General features: G+C 39.0%; 1 protein-coding gene across 3 annotated transcripts in view; it reads left to right on the top strand.

The window, feature by feature from the left end:
* Positions 1 to 23,151, top strand: part of dlc1 (DLC1 Rho GTPase activating protein) — a 134,895-nt gene extending 111,744 nt beyond the window's left edge. For all 3 annotated transcript variants that reach the window (XM_048197420.1, XM_048197421.1, XM_048197422.1), the window contains 13 exons: positions 3,328 to 3,399; positions 4,594 to 4,675; positions 5,485 to 5,548; positions 7,222 to 8,798; positions 9,354 to 9,533; positions 10,296 to 10,455; positions 11,286 to 11,493; positions 14,554 to 14,767; positions 15,118 to 15,232; positions 19,543 to 19,755; positions 20,362 to 20,579; positions 20,703 to 20,876; positions 21,526 to 23,151. In XM_048197420.1, coding sequence (XP_048053377.1) covers positions 3,328 to 3,399; positions 4,594 to 4,675; positions 5,485 to 5,548; positions 7,222 to 8,798; positions 9,354 to 9,533; positions 10,296 to 10,455; positions 11,286 to 11,493; positions 14,554 to 14,767; positions 15,118 to 15,232; positions 19,543 to 19,755; positions 20,362 to 20,579; positions 20,703 to 20,876; positions 21,526 to 21,622 — 3,374 coding nt within the window. In that variant the 3' untranslated portion in view covers positions 21,623 to 23,151. The remainder of the gene's footprint in view (positions 1 to 3,327; positions 3,400 to 4,593; positions 4,676 to 5,484; positions 5,549 to 7,221; positions 8,799 to 9,353; positions 9,534 to 10,295; positions 10,456 to 11,285; positions 11,494 to 14,553; positions 14,768 to 15,117; positions 15,233 to 19,542; positions 19,756 to 20,361; positions 20,580 to 20,702; positions 20,877 to 21,525) is intronic.
* The last annotated feature ends 1,383 nt before the right edge of the window (positions 23,152 to 24,534 follow it).

The following is a 24,534-nucleotide window of genomic DNA, read 5'->3' as shown; positions in this document are numbered from 1 at the left end:
AGTTTTTATGTCAATTCTTGACAATTTGTTGGACATCTAATTTGCTATTTTGAAATATTATTATATATCGACATTATATTGACCATCAGCCTTCATGGATTTGGCAACTCTGCCACCATCGGTCAACCACTAAGTGACTTTAACTTTGATCCTTAATGATGTCACTTGTATAACACGTCACATCTATGAAATAGTGACTTATGTAGTCCTTCTGGGATATATATTTTTTTTGGCTTGGAAACATACTGTGTGTCATATTAAGAGGAAAAAGTGTTAAAACATCCAGCTCTGTGAAGTAATACTGACGTCAATCTGGCTTTCAACACAATGTTAATTCAGTTGCTCAATCTGATGTGTTTGTAACTGAAATGTAGTTTCCTTTAAATATAAACGCATGTACTTTACAATCAAGAAAGAATCAAAGGCTGTTTACTTTACTGCGGAGGTTCAACCTATTTCTCATTTTCTCTGAGGTCGAACGTTCGACATTCCATGTGTGTGTTACAGGATGTAAGGCGTTCTCTGTGTTTGTGTTGGCGCTGAAGGCCTCCATTATCTGGCCTTGAACAAAAGGAGGTGTGTCCTCCAAAGTGACCATGACAACCGTGGAATGAACCACTCTTATTGGCTTCCCGTCGGCCAAGGGAAGTGTGGTCGCCGCCTGGCGCGGGGATCCGCACAGACTTGTGGGGAGAGCACAGGATGCGACGTGCGCACACAAACAAAAAAAAACTCTACATTTGCGGCCCATATTCGAAAATTAAGCGTGGATGTGTGTACTGCTTTGAGTGCTGAGATAGCGAAAAAACAGCCTGTGCTCATCTACGTGACATCCAGTAGTGTGAGAGAGTGTGAAACAACTTCTCAAGTGTGTTTATACTTATCTATCTTCATAAAGACAGCATGTTTGAGAGTGTTTTGGGTGTAGAGCTGTGATGAATGTATCCTGTACTGCGCTTAGTGAGTTTACCTCTTATAAATGTACCCAAAGAGAAAGAAAAGTCTCAAATCAGATCACTTCAATATCTCAATTGCTTCTTCTAGAGATTAAAGAAAGAGTAATGGTTCTTGTTTCATGAGGTGCAGTCACATGAGCAAAATGTCAGCATAATGTTGCAGGCAAAAATGTCTATTGTCCATCGTCAATCGTGTAAAGATGTATCAAATCGTGTAAAGTCAGTTTCAAATGAAGCAGCTTTCTGTTGGTTAACACAGTAAATTCATCTTATACACAAGCAAAATCTGTGTGGGGAACTGTTTTCACCCTCGTGTGAAACTCCCAATCATACAGAATCCTATGGGAATGACCACAACGGTACACATTTTGGATGTTTCCCCTATCTGACCTATCCATTTCAGGTCTTGGAGTCTCTACTAACGAGCTGATGAGTTGATTCAGAAAAGCTTTAAAATGTGTAAGTGTTTGGGTGCCTTCAGGAACAGGGTTCGGAAACAATGTCTTAGACAGTTCTCCTGAGAAAAGGCCCCAGTAATCTCATATGTCTCTGCATGATTTTTGTGATGCCGTCTCTGGTAAGAAAGCCTTATTTACCATTGGTGTCAGACAGGCACCTGTGTGATAGCGGCCCATTGTGACCAGGCAGGGGTGGGGGCACCTTGCTGATAAAAGGAGAAGCCAGTCGGTGAGACACTGCCGTGGAGCCTGTATGTGTTGTTTGTCTCTCCATCATTTACATTTAAATGCATACAGTCCTCTAACATTCTTGCAGCTGGATGGTCTTCAGTGGTGCATAGCCAGTGCAAACACATATATCTATACACACACTCACACAGGAAACCACAGTGCTCATTACAGACTATACCAGAAAAGTGTGTCATTACTTTAAGTGTAGGACATTCTTCAAAGTTCATGAACTCCTAGAAAGCGCTTTCGGGCAAAATTCTGTCAGTTGCTTGAAAGGAATCCTGCCATGTGCATGTGGATTCTTGAGATGGATTCAAGATTCAGTTGCATGTGTGCAGTTATTTTCGCATTGCCATTCTTGCTGTCAAAGCATGTTTTGAAATACTCTTCTCTCTCCTGCTTTATTCTACCTCTCTCCGCCGGCAGAGGACCTCCCTTATCGCGTGCCTTTGTTGTTGTCATGCGTGTGTTACTCTCACGCTCGTTCGAGTGGGGAGTCACGTATCTCCGCTAGTAAAGACAAGAGTCTGTGTCCTTTCCTCTGGGCAAAGTCGGCAGTGTCTTTTTACACACGTCTTTCTCTCACGTCTCTTTCACTTAGCCCCTCCTAATCCTCAGCCTTTTTTCTTTCTGTTGAAATGATGGGGAACCTATCTCAGGTGGTCTTTCAGTTTTGCATCACATCATTACAGTCATTGCAATTAGAATAATTGGAATTTTAGAGTCTGGAATGTGTGCAATTAGCCGTTGAGAAAAGCGAGAGGTCCCTCTCTGCTGATTACGACCTATTGTGAGCTGTAATTGTGTAGATTGTGCTTGTGATAGAACACAGCAGGGAGAGATGAGAGATGCATTAACTGTGTTACACCTTTAGAGGGCGCTTATAAGTTCATTGTAGCACTTTTACACCAATATAAAAGAGTTTAGATGCTTTTTATCCAAAAAAGTGCATTTACACCCATGATAGTCCCCCTGGAGTAACCTGAGGTTAAGTGCCTTGCTCAAAGGCACAATGGTTATCAGGAATGATTGCGATCTCAGTAACTCGCCAGTTCCTGCGTCATGCCTGCTTGAGTTCAGTTCAGCAATCTTTGAGATCCTTATCTGCCCATTCACCATCACATAGTCCAATAAACACACACACAAAACTTGACATATTAACTTTCTGGGACTGTTGAAGAGCTTTTAAAGTACTCTGGTTTTGTAATTTTATACCACATCTTGGTTTCATATAAGCATTTTTAAGCAAGTATTTACATGGGGCAAGTGTTGCTAGACAGAGAATCGTCTCTAGTGACAAAATCGCAGTTAAGCTCCTAATTCCGACACCTCACTGTGTGAAACAGGCCTCCAGAAGGAGTCAAGATGCCTTCAGTGGTGTTTGCCATTTGGCATGTGGCATCTAAAGGGCCGTTCACAGTTAATGGACAGGGATGTGGTGCTTTTCTACTGCTTTAACAACAGTTCTGACTGCTTTGGACGGCCACTTAGCAGTGCTGTCTTAAACATTACACTATAGTGCCAGGTTGAAAAGTCAAGATAACCATGCAGTACTCAGGATGGAACTACATAAGAAAGTCCTTCCACTCAAAAGATTTGGTTACGAATGCTTCTTCATTATGTTTCTGCTTAATGTTGTCATCAATTTTAAATGTCAATCTCTCTCTCTCTCTCTCTTACAGAAATTGAGGCGAAGGAGGCATGTACATGGCTGAGAGCTGCAGGTTTTCCACAGTATGCTCAGCTTTATGAAGGTAGGACCATTTTCTTTTCAACATCACCAGTTCCTAACTAAAGCACATTGCGTTACAGCTGCCAGTTATACCTTGTTAACATGCATTTGTTTGTCAAATCAATTAAAATTGTAGTTTTGGTTAAAGATGTTGCCTAGTGTTTAGTGCACATGCTCATCATGCCAGTTCCCATTCCATCTTCTCCCTATCATTTCCAGTCCTCCCCGTAAAGTGGCAAAAGGCTTAATAGGTCCAGTGAAGACTTAATTAGTACATTAATCATGATAATATCCTTCTTCGAGTGGGAATTTTCACTATGTATGTCACAATTTACCTTGACTTCAGGACTCAAAAATGTCCTTGCACATAATATTTGAACTATTTTCTTTGGTCCTATTATGATGGTCATCACCTCTATTATCTCCTTATCCCTCAGTCATACAATTAAGCAACACCTAAGGTGTGTTAATGCTTAGGTGGAGGTGGTATTGTCTTTTTATACAAGAAAAACCATTGTCATATACAACTCATAAAGGAGCATAAATTAGATAACGCCACACCTCAGGTGTCTAACATCACACACTTTCAACTCCTACTGACTCCTGCCGTTGTGCCATGTGTGAGGTGTTATCGGTTTCAGAAATCTGAATTGTGTGACCAAGCTGTCATGATTGCCCCACTATAGATAAGAAAGACCCAGTACAGTAAGGTAAAGGTCTTCAGGAAGACAATAAAAGAGTATTATGTTATCACTTTCGCACTTGTAAAGACTCACGTACACACGAGTTGTTTGGTCTTGAAAAGTTATAGAGTTGTGAGTTTCCCCCCTCCAAAAAATTTCTAATTAATGAACATGTGAGTTATTAAAGACTTAGGTAATAAAGACAGACTGGGCTCTCTGAGGGTTGCTGAGTGCCTATTGTGATTCCAGCACCCCCTTCCTACACACACACATCTCCCACTGTTGAGCGTTGCAGTATTGCAGCTGTGTTTGTTTGGCTGGCTAAAACGTACTTCCTCTACCTTTTCAACACCGGAGGAGGGGAGGTTTGTGTGTGTGTGTGTGTGTGTGTGTATGATAGAGGGCAGGCACAAATTCCACTTGCTGCCAACACCCCCTTACACACATACATACACTTCAGTCTGTTAACTGGGTCTACACCATTTTTATATTGAATTTATTTTCAATTCATTTCTATTTTCTCTTTTTTTCAGATGGTCAGTTTCCAATTGAGATCTCCTCAGTTACCAGAGATCATGACTTCTTAGATCAAGATGCTATAGAAGCCTTGTTCAGGTGAGACACATTCCCCCAAAGTATTATTTTGTCATATTTAGCTAATTCATTGATTCAGTGGTATAAGACTAGAGAAAATCTAAACATTTTCATTTTCATTTTCATTTAGACAAACAATATTTTTAAACATAGTTCTCTTACATTGACAGGTTTTTATAATGAGCTGATTTTGATCATTTTCAGAGTTCAGTTCTATATATAAACTGACTCATTATTTTAGAATAATGTAAAGAAAGAAAGAGAAAGTGAAGGACTCAGTGTCTTCACTCAGAGAAGGGTCCATCAGAGACCAGCTGGAGCTTACAGACATCTGGAGGCCATTTTCTGGTGCCAGCCCCCCGATGCAGACAAACACACATTACCCCCCCACCCCCAAACTCAGGGTCACATGACACCAACCAGGTGGCTTCTGGGATAAGCTTTCCATCTCTTTTGTTGTATTGTTGTCGCCACTCGAGATTTCTACCTCTTTTTTTTCTTTTCTTCCTTTTTAATTCTCTGTCTGTCTGTCTTCCTCCTTAATCTGAAGTTTATCCCTCAGCAGCTCATTATCGGGCTTGGCTCCCACCTCTCTCATCCTCTTCTCATCTTTTTCTATCTCAGTCTGTATCTCTATCTCTTCCTTACCCCTCTCTGCCCCCCTCCACTCTTTCTGTGTCTGTCCAGGGTTTTGACTCTGCCAAAGTCTGTTTGTAGGCTAATGACTGGATTTAGCCTTTGTTTGCGACCCCATGGTTCTTTTCAATGTATCTGCTTAAAAAATGACTGTCACAGTTTCACTCATTCATCTGTATGTGTGTGTATTGCAGGAGACTGAACACCCTAAACAAGTGCGCTCTTATGAGATTAGAGATCACCCCTCAAAGAAAGAGAGTAAGTGTCTTGTCAAAAATCCCTTTCTCTTTATTTTGTTAAATCATTTCACTTACCACCCTCTTACATTCTTTTGTCCAGTCAAAGATCCTAAGTGTGTGTACCTCATGTTTGCTTTCCTTGTCAGTTAATTAATAAGGTCCCATGGGCAGTGCAGAATGGCTTTTATGTCCAAATGAAGGGCTTTCATTAGCTCCTCGCCTTCAGATTTCCTTTGCTCCTGTTTGTCATGTTTTTCTCACCATACACATCCTAAAACCCCCCTCCATACCATAAAAGGAAGAGAATGTGCACACTGCCGTCGGTTGTTGGTCACTCTGTCAGCGTGGTTTAAGAGTGAGCGTGTATAGTCTAAGACTGCCCCAAAACCATGACTCAAACTACGTGCAGGTCGAGAATGCAACAACAAACAATCCAACTATGTAATCACAACAGGGAGCTTAGGAAGATAACCGTCATGTCTGACTGCAGCTTCTTTTTCTGCTCTTAAAACTTGTAAGCCTGAACAATGGAAGCCTTGTCAAGTGTGCGTCCTGTTAAGAAAGCTGATGACCCTTCAGTGTCATCTTGTGTTGATGGAGTCAAAGGTAGAGGTCAGGAGATGACTTGAGGAAGCGATCTGCCCTTTTCAAACATACAAGCAGAAACCATCCCTGGAATGCATTGATCTGTTCAGGTGGCCTCTGTAGGGTCCTCCTCTGTTCCTCATCTTCCTGTCCAAGCAGCTTATTTTAAAGTGAAAACAGTCTTTTTGAATTAATAGCGCATTTTCTGGTGGCCAGTGAAGAAATGATGCACACCAGGTCTTCGTTTTGTACTGATCAAAGGCTTGCCCTCAGGGACCATAAAATAACAACCCAAGTTTTACGAACTTCCGTTGCCTCCGTTATTATGAACCGTGAAGGAGACACCTTTGGATCCCGCGACCCCCTGTTAACTGGCCGACTAGTTTTTTGCTGATTTGTTAGGGCTCCAGGACCAAAAGTCTGTTCTACCGATCAACTAACTCAACTAGGGTGTAAAATTGTCAACTAGTCCAGAATCCACTAAATTAACTCTCTAATCTCTCCTTGGAAATGATAGAGAGTAGCTCTAAAAACATTTCACCTCCTCTCCAAACCCTTTGTCCAGGATTTCCATCACAGAAGACATGGTTCTCCAGGCTTGCTTGAGGTGATTGCTTTGATGGGGGATGGGACCAGACATGCCCTCTCGGGCTGGGGTGTGAACCCTGTGAGCTGGCCTGGAATTTTGTGTCCACCACCCCCTTTCTTCCATCCCTACCACCCTCAGGGAGGAGATAGATTAACCCGAGTAAAGCAGAGAGGGGGAATTGTGAACATGTGACTGTGCTGTGACATGACTAAGCCAACCACAATAAAAGCTTTTTCCTTTAGTGGACCCTGGTTTCAAACATATGACACCTTATCAAGCCCAAGATGCGTGTGAGAGTGAGCAAAATGATACCTCAAAATGTTAGATTCATAAAGTATTGGAATACATTAGGTCAATTTTGACACTAAATCACCTCCTGCAGTAAGGAAAGGTCACTGATTTAGGTCCATAGTACTTGTCTTTAATTTTACAAATGTGACAACAACACTCATGTTATTAATGCGCTTGGCTGCACTGATTTTAAACTGTTGCTATATCTCTCTTTCATATTATTTCAGAGTGAAGACTCTGATGAGGATGAACCATGTGCCATAAGTGGCCGTTGGACTTTCCAGCGGGACAGCAAGCGTTGGTCTCGCCTGGACCAGCTGGACCTAGATGTATTCTCCCCTCAAGATGGAGACACTGGCTCCTTCACTCCCTTCCTTTCCCAAGATGAGCGTTTTGCCAGAGGACCCCTTCTAAAGGAGGGAGTTAATGCTAGTGCTGAGAGCATTTTAACAGATCTTAGTGAACAGCCAGAGGTTGGCTCTCTGCACAGCGCTGGTAGTGGAGGTCGAGGAGGATCCCTGAGTACCACCGTACCATCCAGCCCTGCAACAACCATCTCCAATGTTAACACAGCCACCACAACCAGGGCGAGCTCAGTTGCTAGCGTTTGCTCCTCTGGAACGTCAGGTGCTAATGAAGACTCCCTCTCTGACGGGCTTCCATCGCCACTGGAACGTGGTACCTTTGCATTTGATGTAAAACCAAGCTTGATAAGCAGTGGTGCTGAAAAAAGCACACGTTCAAGAGCAAAGAGCTTCTTGAAGCGCATGGAAAGCTTGCGGCTACGCACCAGCAGCAATGCAGCCTCCAAGCGCAAGAAGAAGGGTGTAGCTGGGCAAGGTAGGCTAGAGATCAGTGGGCCAGTGCTGAAGGAGGGTCTTGACGAAGACAAACTGCGACGCCTCAACTGTGTGGACATTGCAACTCTGGATCGCAATGCAAACCGAAACATCTCCTATTCAACGCAGACAAGCAGTGGGAGTGCAGGTAGTAGCCAGTCAGAGGCCAGCAGTGGGAGTGCTGTAAGTACACCTAGTCCGGTCTCAAGAGCACGTAGTCATAGCGCAGCAGCTGTGTCCACAAAGAGAGGTGGTATGTACCTGGAAGGCTTTGACCTATTCAATTTCGTTGTGCTGCAACCTTCGGAAGACCAAGAAGGAAAGCAGATCCACCAGACCCAAAGTAAGAGGATAGAGCCCAGCTCAACTGCAGAGAACAATCGACGCAACCGTCATAGTTCAGATAATAGAAGAATGGAAATAGAAGAGAGTCGAGAAGAGGAAGGGGGTGTGATCTTCTTTTATTTGCCTGAAGGCCACAAGCCTGGCACTTTTCCTAAAGCACTTGCAGATGGAGGATCCTATCGTAGTGGTGACAACAACTTAAGTCGTCGCCCACCCCGGAGGGGCTCTGCCACCTCACTAGACAGTCGATTAAGTATCTATGATAATGTTCCTTTCTCAGAAGTAGGAGATGATGAAGATGAAGCAGAAGGAGAGGAGGAGCCAAAACTTGAGGACGTGTTGGAGCGGGTCAGTGGCCTGCAGCAATTGGTCAATGCCTGGTCAGAAACAGGAACTGGGGAAGAAGAGGAGGATGAAGAGGAAGAGGAAGGTGATTCAGATTCGGCCCTTGATTCTGCATCTCCTTGTCCATCATCCCCACTGCAGAACCACTTAGAAGAAACTGAGAACGGCAGTGACCAGGACAGCACTGGAAACCCGCTAACAGAAAGGGATGAGACACTCCGCTCACGTGAAAGGTGTGACTCTGGCGTAGGAGCATCACTTACACGAGCCAACAGGTGAAACCCATACACACACACTGAGTAATTGATGAGGCAGAGTTGTCTTATGTTTTCTTATTGGCAGTTCTACCAAAACCGTTCCTGTAGTAATTTCAAGCTTTGGCAAAACTTTGTGGAAAACTATCATGGCAATAAAGCATGCTGAATTAAGGGAAAAGGAGGGAGAGAGGGAGTGAGAGAGCATGTCAGAACGGCTCTCCTTACATAACAAGGGACTAGAAGGATACAGAATCCTAGTGGAATGTACCACAGGAATTCTAACCCCCACCTGGTGATAGAGGCCTTAATTAATCTCTGTTATCTGCAGTTGATCCTTTAGCTTATGTTTATGTGTGTATACACAACATGTGTAAGTCAAGGTACTTATTCTTTCAAGTTTATTCTGTGTACTTGTGAGAGTGTGTGTTGTGTTACCATAATACATTGTGTGTGGTTTATGACTTGCCTTTATAAACACTAATTTATATTTGTCTATAATGTCTATGTTTTGAACATTTTGTGATTGTTTGAGCTTGGTTAGGTATAACGTTTGTGTGAATGTTTATGTTGCAGACCTCAGAAACTGCGCTGGCCAAGTTTCCAGATCTCCCACAGGCCAAGTCTGTCGTCAACAGTGCTACAAGTTGGATGTCAGTCAGTTTTGCAGATGAACCTCCTCCAGAAATACAGCTTACTCAAACTCACTGCTCTACTTGAGAGATACACACCCACCAACAAGCATGGCTTCAGCTGGTAAGGACTCCATCCATCCATCCATCCATCCATCCATCCATCCATCCATCCATCCATCCAATCTTTTTCCTCACTTCCTTTCTCTTCATTGGGGGTTGGCATTGCTGTGGCTTTGCAGTTCAATAAATTCCCTGTTCCTGTTATTAGAGTTCACTTACACACACCTGCACATCACCACATATAAATTAAGAGATTTCAGTATGTAAAACCACCATACATCATCATAATGACAAACCTGGTATTCAGCACCTCGTAGACATACACACTTACGAATGCACAGACAAACACATTGTCGGTTGGAAACACAAACAACCACCCACGCAGCAGGTTATTTTCCCCTTTGTCTGCTGTCACAGTGTTTATCCTTTTGTCTATAAAGGTGGAAACAGCTTTTAGTGGCCCCTTAGCTTCTAGAAGTTTCCCCGTTAAATACACAATTATCTACACACTCATGCACTTGCAAAACAGCAACCAAACATGCTGCTCATATGCAGCCATGTGTGCCTCTGAACATCTATGTAATATTGAAGAAAAACTGTCACAACTGCTTTTGCTTGGTATGTATGTATTATTTGCTCTGCTTAACTTGACATTAAATTACTACTATACAATGTTGGGAGTAAATAATTAAAAATAGCAAGACTACTTCCTTACATCCTACTTTTTTAAACAAGTACTATATCTGTGTAGCGCCATAAAACAGCATTTCACTGTTTATAATGTCAATTTGTATTTATATATACATTTTTATGTGCTTTACAGGGCTGTTCCCAAGTTTATGAAGCGGATCAAGGTTCGAGACTATAAAGACAGGAGTGTGTTTGGTGTTCCACTGCAGGTGATAGTTCAAAGGAGCGGACAACCCCTGCCTCAGAGTATTCAGCAAGCCATGCGTTACCTAAGGAGCCAATGCCTCGACCAGGTGAGAGATGACAGACGTGCACGTATGCAAGTACGCACATGTCCAAACATATGCTTCAAAGCTTACAGAAGATTTCACAAACACGTCATAGCATACCTAACTTTGGTTTGTTCAGTGTTATATTCAGTCCTCTATAGATAAACAACAGTCTAAATATTTGTTATTAAAAATCTGCAAAGAGAAAAAAAAATGTCCGGCCAAGGTCATAACCTAGTTAAATGATCCTTATTTGAACAGCTGTTCAGTTGTACGTTCCCTGTTGTGTTGCTACATGCAACAAGGCCATATTTAAGCACAAGACATCTGTTGTTTTCTCACCACATATTTCAGTTCAACACACTCAGTCTAAGTTTGCACGTAGCAAAATATGCCTGAATGTCCTGGTCCCATATATCCACTAGTTACATATTACCAAAGTTAGCCACATGGTTGAAATTCCATTCCAAAGGTGTTTATGAGAAAGCAAGTGATCTATGGACTCTCTCTCTCTCTCTCTGGTGTCAGATAGGAAGACTGCTTAGCAATTTACACAATAGTTACAATTTTAGACATTTCCAAGCTTCATAACTGGGTTATGTAAGAAGCAGTGGGGAGTTTTCCTAGAGATGTCTTTCCTGTATTTGGAAAACTCACGGTCACGGTGGTAATCCATCTATTTAGCTGTCAGCTTGAAAAAGAAAGAGAGCATGCAAATGAATAAGGGAAGATAATTTAAAGTGCCTGCATTTAAGGACATTTTGCATTTCAGTAGCAACTTCAAAACATATTTGGACGTAATTGCAAAGTGGTTTTACTATTTATACTAAATGTCTAACCATCTTTCTTTACAGGTGGGTTTGTTTAGGAAATCAGGGGTGAAGTCACGTATCCAAGCCCTTCGCCAAATGAACGAATCATGTGGCGCTGGTGGGGGCGGAGTCAACTACGAGGGCCAATCAGCTTATGACGTGGCCGACATGCTAAAGCAGTATTTCCGAGACCTTCCAGAGCCTCTGCTTACCAGCAAACTCTCTGATACCTTTCTGCAAATATATCAATGTAAGAACATGCATAGAATTCACCTTTCAGGTGTTTTGTAGAAGAACACACACTTGCACTGACATATGCCTGTACAAAATGTACTCGCAAACATTGATATCTTGGCTTTTGAAGCAAGAACTCATGCATTAAAAGAGCAAGGCATTTCATATCCAGAGGGCAACTCACAACTACACACAAAGACTGTACTATACTGTAGATGCTTGTTCTTGGATGGGTGATTCATTCCAAAGGGTAAAGAAATCTAAACAAGTTCAGGAAATAGCTGTCAAATGACGTTTCGACACCTATAAATCAGAATGTGAATCAGTGCCAACACCAAGTTGTAACTCACAAGCGGTCTAGTGTGTATTTACCACAGCTATTTCACAGCACACAAACTCTCTAATATCTGTGTGTGCTCACCTCAAATATCAGAATCTTGAACAATTCCAAACACGTACATCCATAAATTAGTCTGTAGATGATGCCAAGGTACGTGCATATGAAATTTTGTCTGGCTTGGGGTAGGGATGGGCGATATTATCGTTTGCGATAAATACCGTTGAAAATTCTCCTCATGATAAAAATTTGTCTCCTCTCGATAATTACGATAAGTCTAGTTGTTGACGTAGTTTCGTGCGAGACCGATTCACTGTTCACGCACGGAGTTAAAACAAGCACGACTAAAAAGATGTGAGGCTGAGGAGCAGTTTGTTGTTAAGCGAGGAGCTACCACCACAATTTGGAACTGGTTTGGTTATAGAAAATCAGATGCGGAGCAAACTATAATAATCACTATAAACAAATGTTCAGTGAGTGAGCCGTATGTCATTCACGCCGTCATCACCCGGGTGTTGATAGCGCGCGAGTGCAGGTGAGACCTGAACATCTCACGCTGCTATCTGTGTTTAAACTAAACCCATTTAAACCTTGCCACTTTAAACATTCAACTGTAAGACGCAAAAGAGAACTCGCGCGCACTGTGAGGAGATTTGTGTGTACTCATCCGAAGCGCGTACACGGAGAGCTGCGTCACAGCTATATTTTGTTAACTATCTGAAGACATAGTTGGGATTGTTACTTTTTGATACAATTAGGGCTCTTACGGTCGGCATGACAACCGCGCCACCGCGGTCGTGTGAAATATATATATATTTATATATATCAGAGTTCGCGTTAACGTTTTTTTTTTTTTTTTAGCAATGACGGAAAAAAATATGAAGGCCGTCCGTCATTTTGACAGATTACTGAGGCTGATGTAGTATGTAGCTTGTAAATGTAATTCCCACCCCTGTCCAGTAGGTGGCGAGTGCGCTCCAGTGTGGCAGCAAAGCGCGAGTTCAGTCTACAGAATAAAATGATTCACCACACAGGCAAGCACTCGGTTTAGGTATATTTTATAATAATAAAGTTGTGATACTTATACTTACATAAATCAGTTTCTAATCTAGTTCGTTTTGTTTTAAATGGTTCGTTTTGTTATTTTTCTTGCTGACTATCAAACGAATTCTGAGGTACAAGTTAACATAACGTTAATGTTAAGTGAAAATGCTTGCAACACTGACGATTTCGGTAAGCTACTTTCTTTCAACATATTTTCATGTATTTCGTTCTGCAAAGAGGAAAGGATGAAGCTGTTCAAGATGAAAGCGAGATCAAAATGAAAAGCCTATCAAGATGAAAGCCTATCAACTTATCCTGCAAGTTCATGAATAAAAATGAAAATGTGTACGAAATCAGAAGCTATCAAATGTCTTATCATTATAATATAAAAATTAAAATGACGGGTAATAATTGATTATGATAGATTTTTTACTGTCCGTCAAATTGATATATATACTGTATATATTATCGTCATTGGTATCGTTATCTCAATAAATACCTGAAATTATCGCGATAATTTTTTTAGGCCATATCGCCCATCCCTAGCTTGGGGCCAGAACATTTTTCCATCAAATTATTTCATTTTGCATTTATCATTGTTCCATTTAAAAAATGTAACAAGAATATAATAGGATTTTATTGACTTCTCTAATGTGATTTAATAAGTCTATCGGCCAAGTGTCAAAAATCCACAGTGATTATTCCATTTATAGCGAACAGAACATGATATTATAATAATACTGTGATATATTATGGTACATTGTTCTTGCTTGGACATGCTCACAATAAGCAGCTTTATAACTCCAGTTTTACAGGAAAATAGCTTGATTAAAGTGGTCCGTTACCCCAACCAAAATAACAAAGAAAACAACCAGCACAAATATGTCCTCTCAAAGACTATAGCTGACCCCAACCACAAGAGAGGTCTCAATCCCACACAGCAAAGCAAGGGTTTGTGTGTGCCTGTTTTGTGTTCACACAGGGTCTTTCATTCCCAAGGGTGAAAATAACAGACGTCATCTGACGAACACTCACACACAATTCCATACGTGACATTTCAGTTCACATCAATCCGTCCTTTGCTGTTCAAAAGACGCTTTTTTTTTCAGTGGCATATTACAACACGTTGCAGATATGCTGAATATAAAGATTGTGCGGTTTGAATGTGCTAGATTCTCTCAGTCCAGTTGATTTATACTGTTGATTTCTGAAGTTTGAACACCCTTCCCTGATCTGGACTAACTCCCTTCCTTCCTTCCTTTTCTGAATGACATAATGAAGAAAAAAGTGCTGTGGGTGTATTGATTATATAAACTTAGTATATTTTTAGATTTAAAATATGAAGAAAAAAAAGTAAATATTCAAATATTACAAATAAGAAAACAGAAAAAATAAAGAAAATATAAAATACACATAATATAAAGATTCTAAAATACAAATATAAAATACATATAAAATATATCATTATATTACTTATTTGAATTAAATAAAAAATAATATATACACCATTAGTAATATTGGTTTTGGACATGTTTTATCATATGGTTTTACATGTTTTGTATATTTGCTTGGAATGCAAAGAATACCATGAATATCTCTGTACCACTGCACTGCCACAGTACCTTTTTTGTGTGTGTGTATCTTATTCCTCACACTATGTTCGGAGTAAACTAATGAAAAACCTGTCGGTTTCAGATGTTCCCAAAGAGCAGCGTCTGCAGGCGGTGAGGGCCGCCGTGTTGCTTTTACCGGATGAGAACCGTGAAGCCCTTCAGTCTTTATTGTGCTTCCTGAGTGATGTAACAGCCAGCGTGGGTGAAAACCAAATGACCTGCACTAACCTGGCTGTGTGTTTGGCACCCTCTCTCTTCCACCTCAACACACTGCGGAGAGAGAGCTCCTCACCCAGGTGTGTGTGCGTGCAGTCTGTTAACAGACTTCACATAGGTCTGCACATCTTTTTAATTGCAAACTGCTTGAGGTGCCATCATATTTGGCATGCAACCACTTCAAACTGTTAAATCATGCAATTATACTCGCTTGAATAACCGCCCTACAAAAAAAAAGAAAAGAAAAAAAAAAAAAAACAGGAAACCAGGGAAGAATAGGTCAGAGAGATGACTTACGTAAGGCTTTAAATGCCTGCTGCACTTAAAAAATGTAGCATTAAATTTTAGCCTTCACGCCAAGATTAGATAAGTGCTTGCATCATTTTTACTTTATCCGTTTATTCTATTTAATGTGTTTTCCTTATCACAGGGTCATGAACAGAAAGAACACCTTGGGGAAACCGGACCAAAGAGACTTGAACGAGAACCTGGCGGCCACACATGGCTTAGCACACATGATACAGGAGTGCAGAAAACTCTTCTTGGTGAGCATGACTTTATCTCTGAGTGGAAACACACACACACACACATTTTAAGAAAAAAGCAAACAAAACTTCCATCTCTCACGCACATCAATGTTATCAAAACCGTGTTAGTAACAGTTTAAAACTGCTGGTCTTATCACTCTGCACCAGATGTGTCTCTCTGTCATATTCTGCTCAGGTACAAAAATGCATGGCCGTTTAACCTGCAGACGCTCACGCTACAGCATGTCTACCAAAACAGCAACCAAAACCCCCTGAATTTATTTAAGATTATTGCAGTTGTTACGCAATGACCAATCCCTCCTAACTGCCCAAACAAACACTCATAAATGTATACATACAGAATTAGCAGCCATGGTTACAGCTAGCAGTGTTGTTTTCTATCAATACAGCTAGGACATTGTATTTTCAAGCACATATAATAATAATAATGTTGAGATGTCCTTAAAGGGTTAGTTCGCTCAAAAATAAATACTATGTCACTTATTACTCACCCTCATGTCGTTCCACACCCGTAAGACCTTTGTTCATCTTCGGAACACAAATTAAGATATTTTTGATCCGATGGCTCAGTGAGGCCTGTATTGCCAGCAAGATCATTTCCTTTTTCAATGCCCAGAAAGTTACTAAAACATATTTAAAACAGTTAATGTGACTACAGTGGTTCAACCTTAATATTATAAAGAGACGAGAATACTTTTTGTGCACCAAAAAAAACAACAAATAACTTTATTCAATAATATATCTAGTGATGGGCGATTTCAAAACACTGCTTCATGAAGCTTCGAAGCTTTACAAATCTTTTGTTTCGAATCAGTGGTTTGGAGCGTGTATCAAACTGCCAAAGTCACGTGAACTATTGACATTTTGAAACACTTATGACGTAACGCAGCCTCGTTTACTGAATCATGTGACTTTGGCGCTCCGAACCACTGATTCGAAACAAAAGATTAGTAATAAATATTGAATTTGAATAAAGTCATTATTTAGTTTTTTTGCCGCACAAAAAGTATTCTCATTGCTTTATAATATTAAGGTTGCACATGAACTGTTTTAAATGTTTTTAGTACCTTTCTGGGCATTGAAAAAAGAAATGATCTTGCTGGCAATGGAGGCCATCGGATTTTATCAAAAATATCTTAGTTTGTGTTCTGAAGATGAACGAAGGTCTTACGGGTGTGGAACGACATGAGGGTGAGTAATTAATGACAGAATTTTCATTTTTGGGTGAAGTAACCCATTAATACAAATAGATTTTTAAAATTATTATAATAAATGTTTCTATAATACTGTTATAATAATTATTCTAATTACATTAATTATAAATGAATAACAAACAGGGTAAGGTTAAATTTTAAAGTTGAAATAAACTAATTGATATATAATATAATATAATATAATATAATATAATATAATATAATATATTCAGTGAACTCATATTTTTACTTGCAGTGGGCAGTGTAGAAAACTTTAAGTAAATAAATATCTAACCTCTGGCCACAGATTTATCACATACAGTAGGTTTGTCGCAAATATTTTTGCAATGTATACACATACATAGACACAAACTTTCCCTTATAGTACCTATTCAGAGGTCAGGAAGGAAGTTCTTAACTGGATAAGTGTAAGATAATGAAAGCCAGAAGAAGTTGAAAAACATAAGAAATTCAATTTTGCATCTGCCTGACCACAAAGTATCATTGTGTTCACCTACTCACTTGCACTTATTGTTATACCATGTGCCACTGCTTTCCCTGAGCAGGTCATAACAAACTCTATTATTAGATTAAGCTGATTATGTGGAGCCAATAACATAAGAAAATAACTCAATATATGGCTATTAGCAAAAGTTATTTTATTTCTTAATGGGCTATTTATAGAGAACAAATAATTCAAAATGAGTAACAGGAAGATAGCATCTTGTATTAAAGGTCTTCCGCTCCTAAATCTGATGAGGAAGGTCTGGCTGCGCTGCATCCATCAGAGTAATGCAGATAACAAGTTTATCTCAACAAACGCTGGAAAGGGACAAGCACCATGAAATGATAAACATCGTCAGTCAGGCAGGAAAAGGACAGAGAGCAGGACAGGACACGCACAAAAACACTCACAGTGGATAAGGGCAGAACGCTGGACAAGACACACACACACAAACAGGATGAGCCACTTCCAGTTACGAATGAATCACTCTTGTCACTTCTCTTCCTTTCACATTCATTTCACTCACACCAAGAACAGTTTTTACATTTAATGTTCTGATTTAGTATAATTGGTAGCCATGATTTAAACATCTTTAGTATTTGAGGCTGACAAAACTACTGTAAAAAAAAAAAAAAAAAAAAAAAAAAAAAAAGGTTTCTACACCAATTTGTTTTCACTGTACAACCATATTATCATGATTTGTCATGGGTAATGTAATATTGAGCTTACAATGTTCACTCTCTGCTGGTTGCTCCCATAAGAGAAGCTAATGTTAATTTGCATGTTATGAACTAGTTATGAGTTTCTCTTTCAATTAATTTTGTTCTCTAATACACCCCTGCTGAAAAGACTAGCTTGTATTTGTTGTCTTTTGTTAGCTGGACCATAAAATGGGTTGTTGGTGTGGTAGTTTCATCATCGGGCCTTTGACTACTTAACTAGCAAGATGTGTTTTATTACAGGCCCATTTTTGTCGATTGGATCACAAGTGAACAAGGGAGACACATACCTGTTTACACCTGGTGTTTTAATCCATCTTTTTTGTCCACTTTTGACCACTTCTGTCCTGATTTCTTCAAGGGGAGGGTCTATGGGTTGGTAAATATATAGGCTTTTTCAGATCTTTCGATCTAATGGAGGAGACAAGCTCACGCAATTTGCATATGAACGCGCAAGGAGACGATGGAAAAACACACAGAGAGCAGCAGCTTTTTTTTCTGCTCCGACAGCCGCAATACCACATCGAATGCTGTGAGTGTGTGTTAGAAATCAGGAACGGTGAGAGAACATTGTGCTTGGTACATTTTTTGTCTTCAAACCAAACTTGGGTCTTCAACAGACAAAAGCCGCTTTTCTACCATCGGGCCAAACGGTTCTCATTGCCGATCCGGGCCAGCTGGTACCGTTACGTTTTCATTTTCCACTGTGGGGCTGATAACGGCCGCTCTTTGGAATGTAATACAAAAGTGTCAACCGTTGCCTGGGTAACGTAACGGTTTACTGATGATATGAGATGTAAATAAGGACCGCTTTATGGAGAATGATCAAATATTTCTTTTAATTTTATTACTAATTTGTGTTTACGTTGCTCAAATAGAGCGCTTAGCCAGTTACAGAGAAACTGGTAGCCAGGCAACAGACAAGTGACCAATTATGAGCAACAACGTTACTTAACGGATTCTACCAGCACGATTCAGCACAACCGTGCCGAGAATTCCGGGCCAAGAACGGTTTGTAATTGTGCCGTGCCAAACCAGGCTCAGGTGGAAACACAACTGGAACTGTTCCTTACCATTCTAAGAACCGTTCGGCCCGACGATGGAAAAGCGGCTATTGTTTAAATCCAGTCTAGCTAGCGCACTTCCCATAATGTTTGCACATGAAGTCAGTAGGCGGAGAGTAGGTGGTCTTTTGTGGTTGTTAAAACACATTCGATCAATGAGCGTCAACGCTATGAAAGTAATCCGGTCTAATGCGTTTTCGACTACCTCTGGAAGTGGTTGAAAGTGGACAAGCTCAAAACGTTTTAGACCCCGTTTACACCTGTATTTAGCGTTGTCCACTTGTGATCCGATCGACCAAAACGCATCTTAAAGGTGCTCTAAGTGATCCTGGGTGGAGTAACTTCCTGTTGACGTTCGAAGTGTTGTCAAACAAAACTAGACCCTCCCTCCTCCTCCTCCTCCTCCTCCTCCCCCTCCCCTCCGTGCTTCCTGAAATAGTCGTGAACGCGCATTTAAAATCATTTTTGTCGGTTATTGGCTGGAGCATGTTTATTATGTTTTGTGGTCCAGGCTGCACCAGTTTGTTTTTGTTGCCGTTTTCGGAGCTTGTGGCGACTACAGACACCGCGTTTTTTTTTTTACAGTGTGTTCAGGGGACAGGCAGCTAGCGGATAGTGAGGAGATGTTTGCTGTATGTGACAAAAAATGTTTTGGCCTAAAAACATGTGACATCACTTAGAGCACCTTTAATACCAGGTGTAAACAGGGCCATAAAGTTATGGTTATGCTGGCCTACCAGCACCAAACCAGTCTTGAACAGCATGAAAAATACCTGGATTGCTTTCAGGGATTCATTATTTTATTAATACCTTCTTTTTCTTTCAGATCCCAGAAGAGATGTCATGCTGTCGAAACTCTTACGTGGAGCAGGGCTTGAGTCCCATGCGGATGGAGGTGTTAGTGGAAGACTGTGGTTCCTGTAGCTACCAAAGTCTGCTCAAAGACAGTATTGATGCCCTGCTTAAAGAAGCCAAGGACAAATTCAAAGGTTATGACAGCTGCTCGACTCCCGAGAACGCTGAACTTGCATATAAAAAGGTAAGGGGACAGCCTATTTGAGTCAATTGGACACTATTTCCCATTACATGTTCAAGCTCTCTTCCTTCCTTTGCTCATTTTCTTGCTTGTGGCTAATGGAAAAGCTGTGTCGCTTTTTTTTTTTTCATGTGAAAGTGTCTTTTCCCAGCTCTGTTTTGGCCTAGAGCCCACCATGACATCAGTTTGTCGGTTGTTATAGCACTTCACACCAACCAAAACACACTTGCGTGTTTCACAGAATTCACTCAGCCTAGATCCCTTTTCCTTGGACAATATTTAATGTACCCATAAAGCAAGAGTGCCCAATCCTGCTCCTGGAGGACCACTAACCTACAGAGTTTAGCTCAAATCCTAATTAAACACATCTTAACCAGTTAATCAAAGTCTTCAAGATTAGTATAAATTTCCAGGCAAGTGTGTTGGAGCTAAATTCTGCATGAAATTGACTCTGCAGGAGCAAGATTGGACATCCAGTACCGAATCCTTTGAATTACCCATATAATTGCACGTTTTTGGATGAAATCACAATTAGGAGTAATATCATACTAGTCAAGTACTATTGTATTGGAACTGTTAATGACTGTATAGCATCATCTTTCATGACAGGTTCAGGACGGGTCTTCTTTACGGCAGTGGAAAGTGTGCGTGGATGTGCCTGCGCCGGCTGAGGACGTCTTGCAGCGGATTCTGCGGGAGCAGGAACACTGGGATGAGGACCTGTTAGAGTGCAGGACTGTGGAGACACTAGAGCATAACACAGAAGTCTATCAGTACGTCAGGAACTCCATGGCTCCCCATCCGCCAAGAGACCACGTGGTGCTCAGGTGATTAGAAACACAGTCTTCTTACCTAAATTTTTTCATTTTTCATTAATTCAAATCAGAACATTTCTTTTGTGATCATAAAAATCCTAAGCATTTTTTTTGTTTGTTTGTTTTATGTTCCAGGTCGTGGGTGACAGACTTGCCCAAGGGAGTGTGTGCTTTGGTGTGTGTGTCGGTGGAACATGAGAGTGCAGCGGTGCTGGGTGTTCGTGCTAACGTTCTGACCTCTCGCTATTACATCGAACCCTGCGGACCCAACAAGAGCCGTCTCACACACATATCCAGAATAGACTGCAGGTAAGAGCTGCACAGGAATCTCAGTATCTCCTCAGAACAAATATATTCTATATTTACTTTTTTTATTCAACATTTTAATTCCATTTTTAATCACTTATTAGGATGAGGTAGAATTTTGTGTGAATCTTTTTTTTTTATAATATAAATAGTAATATTAAAAAAAAAAGTAGTAACAATTATTTTTATATATGTATTTATTTAATTAGTTATATTATGCATAGTATTATATTATTTAATTTTATTATTTATTATAATAATTTAATTATTAATATTATTAATGACATTCATTTATAATAATATATTATATTAATATATATTAATAAATTATTTAAATATTTAAATATTTAAACTATATATATATATATATATATATATATATATATATATATATATATATATATATATATATATATATATATATATATATATACACATATATATGCAATTTATATTATTTTCAAAAGAGGTGTTTATAATTATAATTAAATTATTACAATAATTCATCCATTTTAAATTTATTTTATGTAATATATTATTTATATTTTTTATTAAATTAAATATTTATTTCAACTAATTTTATATTTTAATTTTAAATATAATGACATATACATGACTTCATCACTCACATACCTTTTTTCTGTGATTTTAGGGGTCGTTGCCCTGAATGGTACAATAAGCTGTATGGCCACCTGTGTGCTGCAGAGGTGGTGAGGATACGAGACTCCTTTACCTGCCTGGACAAATGAACAAACACACACATACACACATACATCCAGTGTGCACTTTGACGTTTCATTTCACCTCTCAACAAACTCTTATATCAGAGAGGAAGATGATGATTTTAAACTCCCTTAACATACGATCTGAGCCCTTAGATAATATGGACTGACAACTGTGCCGAAATCAACAAGCTACATAGGTCAAAGGTCTTGCCATTTTGATTGCCATCAAATGACAAGCCTGAAAGACTGGAAATAGGCGTTCCTGCTGCTATGACATCATCATCCTTGACGTCACAACGGTTGACCTTGTTACTGAATATGTCATAGGGTGACTACACAGAATGGGAGGTGCTTTTGCTTCTGAGAAGCAAGTATGTGTGTGTATTTTTGAATGACTGTGGAAGTGAGCATGTGTATAGTGTGTCTGATGTTTATGTGTGTGTATTATTAACAAATGAAACATATTCCATGCACTGGCACCCGCTGCAATACAGTGTTTATACCTATTCCTGTGTGCGTCACTGTTACATAGTATCTGCAAAGCTGTGTACAGTGCTTTCGTTATAGAAAATGGACGGATGGACATGTTTGTCTATAGACAAGACAGAAGGTGGTGGCTGGCACACCTTTGAAAGGAAGACAGGAAATGTGTGATAGAGGAAAAGACAAGTGCATGTAGACAGCACAGAGGGTTCCGACAGCACCAAAACCAAAGCTGAGACCAATACAACGAAGGACCAATTCTTCAAAGCAAAGCCATCCCAGGATTCCACAGACTCCAAAGAAGAACATACAGTTTACTCACCCCGAGGCCTGTGATTGGCCGAGATCAGTGCTGCAAACCAATAAAGTTCATGTGAGCTCAACGGTCTTGGCCATTTAACATCTCGAGCCCTGGGAACAGATTGTTACGAAAAACTGAAAGGATAGGAAAAGCTTTTTGTTTGGGTTGGATGTTCAGGTTTGATTATATGGGCTACCAAGCCAGCAATTTCGTCAGAGGATGGTAGAGAATGTATGAGGAAAAATGATGTCTGTTTGTTTGTCAGTGTTAACCAGAAATGAAGTAAAAGTCTAAAATAGTAACAAAGCTTGTATTTACACTTAAATATAACCAGGCCTGCGGTCACACAGCAGATCAGAGTAGGAGCGCTCAAATCACCCAACAGAGTTCTTTCTGACGTGATGGTTCGGATGAGTCCAGTATTCCTACTGAGGTGCTTTATGACTGTCAGTCCTGGGTTTGATGTCTTGATGTATTACTACTTACGTGCCTGTCCACGGCGGTGTATCATAAACGTGTGTAAATTAAGTGTATGCTGCCAAACTGAGAATAACGCATGACAATGACAGTTAATTTAAACCTCTCTGTATTTATATCACTCATATCGTGTTTTTGTATGTATCTTATTTTATTGTAAATGTTACACTCTAAGTTACAGAAATGAGAAAGTTGTTTATCTTTTTTATTATTAATGTTATTTCTGTACAGATTAATCATGGTCAAAATGCACTATTAAATGTATTAAAACAGCATGAATGGCTTCCATCTATGATGTGTCTGTGTTTACCTGATTGATGATCAATTTTCACAAATAGTTCAATTTTTAACTAATTTCTGTACAGTTGTGTTCAGCACTCACATTATTAATCACAAATTGATACTAAACTTGCATTAAAACACAAATTAATAGAGAATACCAATACTTTTCCTAAAACAATAAAAAATTGGCCAAGGTATTCCGATTGTATGCGAGGTCCTATACAATATTTTAAAAAATATAATTTATATTATTATTATTTAATAGGGCTGTCAAACTATTAATTGTGATTAATCACATCCAAAATAAAAGTTTGTCTTTCAAATATATCTACCATTGCTGATACTAGGAGAATATCGCACAATCTCAGCCAATCAGATTCGAGAACCAGAACAAACTGCTGTATAAATATGAAAAAATATATTTTTGCTAAATATATATATATATATATATATATATATATATATATATATATATATATATATATATATATATATATATGCGCATGTGTGTTTATTTATATATACAATTATACATAGTACATACACGTATATAATGTAAAGACAAACTTTTATTTTGGACACGATTAATAGCTTGACAGCACCATTTATAAATAAATAATAACAAACAAATGCATTTATATATAATATAATATAATATATATATATATATATATATATATATATATATATATATATATATATAATTTATATATAATATATATATATATATATATATAAAATATAATATAATATAAATATATATTATTATATATACTGTATTATAAATTATAATATAATTAATATTATAGTTATTAATATTATATATATATATATATATATATATATATATATATATATATATATATATATATATATATATATATATATATATATATATATATATATATATATATATATATATATATATATATATATATATATATTTTAAATGGTACAGAGCTGTTGAAGTCATGCAGGTGTTAAGTAATTTGTGATTAATTGATCATCTGTTCTGATAAATGACATCCCTATTATCATCTATTACTAATAACTTGATTTTATTAAAACACTTAATATGCCATAGTTTTCATAGGCTTGTTGGAGTTTACTAACGCCAAAATGGTTCAAATTAGCCAATGTTTGAGAAGTAAACAGCTGTGTGGCTGGTGATCTCAGCATCTGCTTACATAATGCATCTATGCCGCTCAAACAAAGAGGGAATTGTCATTGCAAAGCCTGCAAGCCGAGGCCAGACAAATCCATCACCTTTACACCCTCAACACTTCCAGCAATCTGATTTCCAAGAAAGGCATATAACCCCTCTTATGGAGTTACATTTATGAACCAATCCAACAAGGAAAAAAAAAAAAAAAAAAAAAAAAAAAAGTGTTTT

The sequence above is a fragment of the Megalobrama amblycephala genome, linkage group LG7, assembly GCF_018812025.1.
Source record: "Megalobrama amblycephala isolate DHTTF-2021 linkage group LG7, ASM1881202v1, whole genome shotgun sequence".
Taxonomy (NCBI): domain Eukaryota; kingdom Metazoa; phylum Chordata; class Actinopteri; order Cypriniformes; family Xenocyprididae; genus Megalobrama; species Megalobrama amblycephala.
Note: the sequence above shows the minus strand (reverse complement) of the source record. Positions and strands in the feature narration are given on the sequence as shown.